The following is a 10,407-nucleotide window of genomic DNA, read 5'->3' as shown; positions in this document are numbered from 1 at the left end:
TATTCTGTTACTGCTTCCTTGTGCTTATTTATCTAGACGAATATTTGAAAAAGGAGTAAATATTGTGCTGATATTTCAAATCATGGGTAGATTCAGTCGGAATTCTATATTCTACTGATCATAAACCAAGAAAATAAGTTAATATCTGAAAAGTGTTTTACTGAGCTACTGACAAGATCTTGATGAACACAGTCAATGAAATGATAAGTAATCACAAAACATATTGAAAATACAACTGTTGCAAATTAAGAAGGTAATTACACATTTTTAAAACGATAAACCAGCGGACCAGAGTAAATTACACGTTGGTGAAGTTGTAACAGAATCATTAAGATTATTATTTAACTTTTGTCTTGTCTAATGGAAGCACTGCGTGCAAATTGCCGGGAAACATTAAAAAACATAGAAACATAGTAACGGTGATAACTTAGATGACTTTAGAGGTATTGTATTGAGTTCAGCAATACTTTATACAATGGAATTATTAAAATACTGAAAACAATTATTGAATCAAGATACTTGTTGAAATCCAGGGGGTCCAGAAAATATAAGCATACAATTGACAATATTTTTGTGTTGTAGCAGCTAGACGTGAAATAAACAATAACACCTATCTTCACTTCCTGGAATTCAGAAAGACCGATGACAGCATTTGATGGAAAAGGTTATGATATGCACTATGGAAAATTAAAATAAGGTGGAAAGTATGATGTGCCATAAAACATACATATGACTATATTGCATTGATTGGTGTAAAGACTGATCATTTTTGCAATACATAATAGTAAATATATTTGGGGCTATTTATAATTCACATTATAAATATATACATTCCATCACATACTCATCATTGAAATCAGTAACAGTATTGGAATATAACAGAAATGGTTTTAAAATGCTCAAAACTAACATTTCCCCGAGGAATACCTGCTTTTAATTATATGTTATACCATCTAGGTACAAGAAGAACATGAATCCTCAATTTAGATGTCAATACGACACTTATATGCCACAACAGTGAATGTGCAATCAACACATACTCATCAAGCTCTTATGAAAGTACAGATGGTTATTGATACAATCAACTAAATATTATGTGTATACAAAATTATTAAAGCTCTGATGGAAGCAGATCTTACAGAGCAAAGCCAATAGAAAAATGTACAAACACTACTCTGGAAATTCTTTTCAACATATTGTCAAGTGTAACAGCAATAATTCATCTAAAACATATTTACATTATACGTGAATGTGAATAGGGTCCTGTACAGATTCTGATGAATCCGTTATAGGATTTTGGGGTTTCTCATTTTTCAATCATATGTTGTTAGATTTAAAAAATATTAAAATCCATATAGCTTGTAATGAAGGTAGACCGGAATACACCATCATAGCAACTGCAAGAAGAAATGATATGTAATAGCATGAAAGCACAGAAGAACGATTTGTTTTGAGTAAACTGATGTAAAATTAGTTACTAGGCTACATATATTACGAAACATTTTCCATGATTTGTACTATTAAACTTTTCTGTCCCTAACAATTTATTAGTATATTAATTTGATTTCTACGAACACTTAATGTAGTGTGTTGTTTTAGACAATTATATACAGATACAAGATTTGAAATGTGGTGATGTGGTAGGTTTCAGACAGTGAAGCTACATTCCTGAGATTGTACGAATTGAGAAAAACCGTTTTTATAATAAATATATACAATTAACATAGTATAGACAATACTTGTTAAAGACATTCAAAAGCTTGATATATGTGAATGTACTTTGTTATAGCAAAAGCTATATTATTAAAACCAACAAAGTGAAAATACATATCTTTTTTCTAATAGAAAATATTGTTTATATGTTATTTTATATCGTGCTAAATACGCTCCATGTATGATAATATAGAAGATGTTACTATACCTGTCATATCTTTAGGTTGTGGGATATTTGACTTCCCCATAATACTAACAAATAAAGGAGTGCAATGAGTTAATGTGCATTTATCGTATGGTGTCATGGGTCGACTCAAGTCTTCGAGCATAAATGTTGAGGGTATACTCATGGCGTATCTATGTTAAAAAAATTTGCAACAGAAGTTAAGGATTGTAAATATTTTAATCCGAGATCTTCAGAAAAAAATAACTTTAAATTACAATAGAACATTTCACTCACGTAATGATCCAAAATATTCCCAGTGACGTAACCTCTGCTACAGAATAAGTATTTTCCACCATCAATTTAACACTAACAGGAAATGAAGCACTACAAAGAATACCATTGGTATTCAAGGAAAACCGGTTTCAAACATTACAATAGTTTAATTTTGTTTCCTGTTGCATGCATCAGAATATTTTAACAACAAACTGAATTTTGTTTTGTTTTTCATTAGTCAGAAGATTAATTTATGCATTAGTTTGTGTGAGCATGTTTGTATGCCAATCCTCTGCTGTGATCATTGCATCTGTATCACCAACAAATTCAATTTAATCGCCTAACGGCAGAGGACCGCATGTTAAACGATGTTACATATTTTTTTCTCACTGTTCGGAGAGATTTGCCACGTGCACCTTGGCTTGATATTCATTGTGTGGCTCAGTTGTCATTGGTTAGTCATTCAACATTTTTAAGTACAAAACGTAGAATATTTTTATACTTTTTTTGCTAATTTCAGTATGCAGTATAAAATTACTCACAGGCGTATATCCATGGGTACACATCATTTCTTCATATAACGCCAAAGGCATCTCTAAAACCGTCAGGCACCACACAAACCCAATACTGCTTCATTTTTAAAGTCTGAATATAAGTAAAATAATCGAATATTCATATTCTCTTGTTTATACTGACAATATTAAGCATAATATCAGTATGTACACAAAATAAACACGTGCAACATCGGATTTGTAATCAGTGAAAATATTACATTATTTATATACAATTGCTTATTTGCCAATAAACTGATGTGAGATATTCAAAATAAGCAGTCCTTTTTATATTCGAATTCAGAGCTACGTCACATGAAACCTGGAATATCCTGGATTCTGAATGCCGATTACATGCAGTATTTAAGCTCATTATTTGGAATCCTCCTCTACTGGCACTATACACGTATATAGTAACAGGATAGCAGTGCAATTATGACACTCCCTGTACACAGACATGAGTTCAAATTGATCATGTATTACATGTGTTTACTATATATATTTCACTCCACCTAGAATGAGTGACTAGTGCAATCTAGTGTTTATTTATTAAATACGAGAAACCTTTTTTTATTGTATTTATTACTAAATGCATTTTCCTTCTCACACTATGACATTTATTGAAATGTACTTTGGCAAAATGAGAAATGAAAGAGCTGAAGAAAAATGAAAGCTGCTAAGTGTTTTAACATCATTTATCCCATGTAGAATATGTCGTCTATTCCACTGTTCTATGTATATGTGTAATTGTATTTTGTACTGTGGTTATTGCTATATGTTGGTCCTATTTTGTTGAAATCCCCTATGCTTCTTTTTTTATAAATTCTTTTTAGTTTCTGTGAATGTAATATTACTCACCAGCTAGCTTGACTAGACATGGAAAACGTAAATGGCCAACACCCATCAATACTTGACCTCCATGAGTAGAAATAATAGTACCTTCATCTGAAACCGAATACCTGTACATCTCTTATTCATTTTTTTACCAACGTGTAGCCACCATTTCACATTACTTCAGATTGTTTAAATAAAGCTACTAGTAACTTGTATAATCGAGGAAAGGCCAACACGTCTACTACATTTGGGAGGGTATTTGACAATAATTTCATTTTTATGACCTCAACATATTTCCAAAGTTATTTCCTACAATGTTGTTTACCTGGAAAGTAAAGCTTGGTTGGCTATAACATTTGTATGATTGTCGCCATGTCTTTATTGCTGTTTCATTTACAGCGGAGGAGTAGTCACCTGCGCATACGTCAGATGGCCATAGAGTGGCATTGTTTACAAACAAGCGTCTACCCATGAGCCTTTGCGTTTTTAGAGTGTGTTGCTATCGTCGCTTGAGACTCAATTCCCGCGCGAGTGCATTTGTCTAAATCACGCCAGTGTTGTTCATCTGGGCCCTTCGGACTTGGAGCTCTATCTTTATCGCTAATATTTTTGCCGTAACGGTTTTTTTGTGTACATACCAGGTTAAATGTAATTTACTGCTGTAACCCGACTCCGGGTATTATTATAGAATAGAATAGAATAATTTACTGTACTTTGATTTTTACCTGGGGGAGTTGCATGACACTATTAGTGGTAATAATCGTGCATTTGCATAAATTAATATTTATGAGCAACAACAATATCCTCTTTTCAGTAAAATTATGCCAAAATGCTTTCCAATAGCATACATGATAGTTCTAAATTGACTGATTCTATCGTTACGAGCCGAAAAAATATACCGGAAAACTGATGTAAAGGTGTTTTTTGAGACAGACTCCAGCAAACTGTTGAAAGTAACTCCAGCAAGAAATTGCTGTCGGTTGAATAGTATTGCACTAGACATAATTTTAGAGCCTGTATTTTCTGTAAGCCTGTAAGTTTTGTAATCGCTGACATTATCTAATATGTTCATAAAAGGGACGTTTGTTGCGTTGACGATAGACGTAGCTACGACTGACTAACTTCGAAACGTTCAATTCAGATCGGATGGCGTCCTCTCGTGCCAATCCCCCCCCCCTGATTTTTACATTCAGCGGTGAAGACAACCGCGTGTATTGCATCATAGCTAATTGTACTTTCTATTTGAGTTTACAGGCTTTCACATTGACTTTTTGTTAATGATTATTGTTTATTATCGATCTGTATACTAGTATCTGAAAGTTGACCCGATGTTTTAGTCTATTACGATATATATGTATACTGTAATGTATGCGGCACTAGTTAGTGTCGTTAAACGTATGATATTTACCGTCCAAAAATGTCTTTGTCATCCGCACTTGTGCACGGCGTTTATTGTGGTGGTGTATACACGCATTTTTGTGGCGTTTGAAAAGATTTCGCCGTGCAATATCTAGTTGAGGTTATTCTACACCAGCGTGCATTGCAACAGCGTATCTGAATCATCGTGGGATAAAGAAAATTCCTGCCAACTGTTGTGATTCGAGAAATCAGAACTGAAAAGAACTTTAGTAGGACTTGACTAACATAGATTAATCTAGAGCTGGCCACCCAGTTTTGACCTTTATGTATGCTGGAGTTTTCCTTTAATTTATTTCCAGCAATGGAATAAGAACACTCGCATAGATTATCATTGGATATTTCGATTTGGGAAAATGTGTATCCTTTATCACAGATTTGTCAGTGTTTATGGTACTTTTTACTAGTATAGTGTTAGCTAAGGTACAATAAAGCTCTTGATTTTATTGTATTACACTGCATCCAAGCAATTCTTTGGAACCTAAGGATAAAACCTGAGACCCGATATTAAGACCGGTTACACTGTATTTAAATTTAAATTGGTGACTTTTTTGTTCAAATCGTATGTAATCTAAAGTTGTTGTTGTGGAGTCACTGAGACATAGACTATCCAATTCACGAATCACAAATATCACATCACGTGACCCTTTTGCTTTAATTTTCTAAAAAAATGCATAAAACATTTTAAAATCCAAAAACATTTATCCGACCGATCTGAAATTAACTATGCATCAGTATGCAGTATGCTCAGCTCAGCTTTATGAACCCCGGAAGTATTTGAATAATTCCGGGGTTATCGGTGGTAAGATATTTGCGTTGTACCATCATTGGGATATGTACTACAAATATCGCGAATACTAACTAGATCACATCACAAGATTGTTTGAGCTATTTACTGCTATAATAATAACCAGTCACATGATTCGAGCCACCATATTGGGTTAAAAACAAATGCTTAACAATTATTTTATTGGGAACTAACTGCCCTGAAAGTTAGTTTAAATCATCTAGGTTCCTCAAAACAGGAATAATCTATAATTCAAATTAACACCTCTATGCCTGTGCAGTGTTGGTACCAAAGAAGTCTTTTATTTTTGAGAAAGGGTTTTAATTACATAATTCATCAAATTAGTTGCAATAGCAAAACCAGTCGAGAAATGATTGTGTAAAAGTTGGATATTGGGTATTTATCAACATCAGCAAGATTGTTCTCAAAAATTCTCATAACATAAAATGAGCTCTGTCAGTGACAATTTTATCAATCACGTGAATCCATCTATATTGACTATATTGGATAATTTACTCTTGATTGGAGATCATATCGCATTGTAATTCTGCTTATACCAAGAATGAAGCAGAACGGTCTAAATAATTGTTATCACTGGCAGACACGTTTTTTTCAGATTTCTACCTTTTCGCCGTTGAAATTATAAGGAATCGTTTATATATATTACAAAAACTCTGTGATGGACACTTAATACATGATAAAATCAACAAAATGCGAATTAATGCAATATCAAATCCGAATAATTAACAAGATGAACACAATTTAGACAAAATATCTTACCCAACCTCAAGCAATAGGCTAGTACAAATGCAGCATGTTTAATAAATAACATAATGGTTGCATATGCAGTAACATAAATTACATAAAATTACATAAAACAATAACTAAAACTGCAGCGTCAACATAAGCAACCATAATTGATCCGAAACTTGTTTACATTATGCCCGAACGTGTGTAGATTCCTGTACAGATTCTGGTAAATCTGTTATTAGACTTTGTGATTTCTCTCTGTTTAGTTCTCAGACTTAAAAATAGTGTAATCCATATAGCTTGTAATGAGGCTAGACCAGAATACACCATAGTAGCAACTGCAAAATCAAAATGAAGAAAACCCAGATTGTAGATTGGACTCAGTGCCGATATTTCTGTTTTTATTTGTATATTAAACTAGTTTCTAATACAATCGAAAGCAATGTGTGTTGTGTGTATTTCAAAAGTATGTTTTGTAAGATATGATCAGAATATTAAATTAAGACAATGGTTTGGCAATATATTCAGGTACTAAAATGATTACCGTGTTATACTATTAAACGCGAAACGAGGAAGTTTCCTGAGCTATCAAAAACTATTTAGTATAGCTAAATCAGGCATACAGTTTACTAAAGCGCTACAATTACAAAAAAATATCAAAATAGTTTGCTGTTTGGGGAACAAAAACTAAGAAAACAGCAAACGTTTACTGATTATACGTAGCAGAGTGGTGTACCGGATGTGTATCGCTTAAGAAGGTAACGAGAAAATTAGGACTGTTACACTTAATATTAGAAAGTGGTAAAATGAAAGTTATATTGCTGAGGTTGAAACGATTGAGTACATAATAGGACATGAACTAACAGGGATATCAAAGGCAATTATATTGATGCACTGTTTCTATTTCCTAAAGCCATTTTATAAATGTTATCATTGGAAAATAGATGCCCCCTCAATTCCAAAGTAAGGTTTTGCAATAATATACACATATATTTGTTTTTCAATTTGACCTCTGGAAGTGTTAGTCGCAAACAGCATTTGAACATGTCAATCATTTCTCAGGTATTGTAGATTTTACTCAAACATGGGTTAAATATGGATGGATGATGGTTTTGATGCATTGTAATTTAATTCAAAATGTGGACTGGTGTTCATATTTTTGTTCATACTGTGCTCAGTTATTAACACAGTAACATGCGAATACTCCTGCAACATTTAAATATAATATACATCTGTCATTTTTTTTGTATTTGACACGGAAACTAAAAACTGGACGGGGACTATTGATAATGGCTTGTTTATATCGTAAATTGTGATTAACATGGACCATAGTCACGTGATACTATTGTCATGTGGTGTCGCTATTGTAGCTGTTTACAAATACGCTGGTAGGATTTAAAACTGTGCAGAAAATGTTGTAATTACCTGTTTATACTGCAAATTGTATTTAACATCGACCGTGGTCATGTGATACCATTGTCATGTGATGTTATCATTGTAGCTGTTTAAATAATGCAGGTAGCATTTAAAACTGCGTTATAAATAAGCCTACGTATGCACATACAATTTTGCAACTATATCAACGATCAACTATCATCATTCATATCTTTCTCAGCTGTAAGTAAATTATGTATTTTTTTCACTATAGTAAAAGCGGCGACTATATCAGTCGTTAGTTCAGGAGGTAGTTTCCTGATTGGCAGAAATGTAGTTCATGAATGGAAAACACTGGTAAAGAAAACCTGGGAAAATAGGAAACCCAATAATACCATACACATAATCATATACAATATCCTTTCTACATATATATTACGTATTATATACTACCGTCTTCTCATTTGCCAAACAATAAATATGTGCATATATTAGGTGACAATTAGAACCAACATTATATTTTGCCAAATCTCGAATATGCAAAAACTGCGTTTATTTAGAAACCTAGTAGGCTACATATGCAGAATATTTGTCGCTTTAATCCATTCGATCCAAATTATGCAGTGGTAGGCGCGTGATATTTTAAGCATGCGAGCCTTAATTTCATTCTAAATTGGCGATGAGATGAATTTTAATAACCTTTCATACACAATAAGTGAGAATGTTGGTGTATTATTTGGTCACTGTTGGTCACAATATTTATAGTCAGTAAATGATATTATGCAGACAACTAACACACATTACATCACGGCACCTTAACTGAGCTTGTAAAATACCAATACCCACATTTAATCAATCGTATGGGGACATTTACAAGTAAATGAACACCAGAAAATAACCAATAACGTGTATATTACGCCAACAAATATTGACTCCATGGTATGCATGTATTAAATCAACATTCGTTTGTGTTATAATAATATAATCTGGCTATGCAAAGAATCGCCATCTTGAATCACCCAAATAAAAAAGACTTCAAATGTCCATGAAAGCATCAACCAATCATTGTTTCATTTTGTAATCAAAATATAAAAAGCGATAGGTTTCTTACTTTCAATAATTCTTCCATGAACATTTTCTAAATTCATGACATACATAATTGTTTTCTGTCCCCAAATAAAATAACAGAAAATGTAGTGCAGGACGTGTGTAATAAATCATATTTTAAGTCAATTAGTTCAAATTTGTTCTTACTTAATTTCAAATGCATTGTAGAATATGGCTTGATCAAATACACAATTTACTAATGAGAATTGCATGTGCACATATGGAATTATTTATTAATATCTGCTCTAAATATTCAACCAACCAAATTATAATTGTTTCACACTGCCATGAAAACCTTTTTATACAAAATAAATGAAGGCACAAATATAAAAAAATAGTTTACACAACAATTCAATGGTTGTTTCGATTTGTGAAAGTGGCCTTTTTGGGTTATAATATAATGGAATTGAATTTGATTTTTGCAGAAATGTCGGTGAAAAGAACCATGAGTTCGCTACCAAGTCTCCTACATCGTTTACGAGAGTTGATGCCAGGTTCTCGCCAAGTGTATTGGTTGATTAAAAACAGCCTCCGAACAGGAAATTCATGGCCGTGTATCGACGTCTATACTGACACCGCTGAAATTGATATGTGTACAACAGTTGTAGGAGTATCGAATAATTATTATATGACTCCTATATCAATGTGTCTACCGTACTCAACATGTAACTCTGGACTGAAGACTGTTTTAACTACGCCAGGGCTGCTGAACTGGAAAAATGAGCAAATTATGTTTGAATCTGTACCAGAAAAATGTATTGGTGTTGTTAAAGAAATCTGTAATAATAAAGGATTCTACCTGACTACAATTGAAGAGTATTGTTTAGTATCCTTGATGGACACGGATCGTTTAGAGAAAATTGCAAATGTAGCCCTTCCTAGTGGTTTTTGGAAAGGTTCATTAAAACCGATACACGGATCATTGCTGCTGGATTCCGTTCCATTTGACCCAATCTCTCTTAATTTTACTAAGATAATTGAAAAATATATGTCAGTAGCTATCTACAATTTGCGAGGCGACCCAGTAGCTTGGTCAGTTCACAGTCCAATGGGAGAAATAGATTTTGGGTACTGTGTACCCTTGTACCGACGACGAGGGTTCTCGAGTATCACATTGGCAACTTTATCTGTCCTAATTGCTCAAACAGGGGAATTACCTTATGTTTATATCGAGTCAACAAATACATTAGCTAAAAACTGTGCCACAAAGTTAGGGGGACAGATAAAGAATGATTTTAACATAGCATGGTTGAAGTTTGAAAAGCAAAAATAATACATTTGATTTATTTTTTACACATTTCTGTATAACATATTGTGTTATTTAATAATTTTTGTTAGTGATTTGAAGTTTAGTAATTTGAGATTTAGTGATTACAAATGTAATTTCGCATCAATGGGTCTATATAGTGTTTTACCTACTAAGATAATGATATGAT

At 33.0% G+C, this 10,407-nt stretch overlaps 1 protein-coding gene across 1 annotated transcript; it reads left to right on the top strand.

The window, feature by feature from the left end:
* The first annotated feature begins 9,398 nt into the window (after positions 1–9,398).
* LOC144353381 (uncharacterized) lies at positions 9,399–10,244 on the top strand. Its single transcript, XM_078009956.1, has one exon. The coding sequence runs from the start codon at positions 9,399–9,401 to the stop codon at positions 10,242–10,244; it is 846 nt and encodes a 281-aa protein (XP_077866082.1).
* Positions 10,245–10,407: the final 163 nt, after the last annotated feature.

Source organism: Saccoglossus kowalevskii, chromosome 10 (assembly GCF_978046115.1).
Source record: "Saccoglossus kowalevskii chromosome 10, keSacKowa6.1, whole genome shotgun sequence".
In the NCBI taxonomy this organism is placed as follows: domain Eukaryota; kingdom Metazoa; phylum Hemichordata; class Enteropneusta; family Harrimaniidae; genus Saccoglossus; species Saccoglossus kowalevskii.
Note: the sequence above shows the minus strand (reverse complement) of the source record. Positions and strands in the feature narration are given on the sequence as shown.

Bases quoted from the DNA above. Each gene is read 5' to 3' on its own strand.
- LOC144353381 (XM_078009956.1), top strand. From the start codon at position 9,399: ATGTCGGTGAAAAGAACCATGAGTTCGCTACCAAGTCTCCTACATCGT.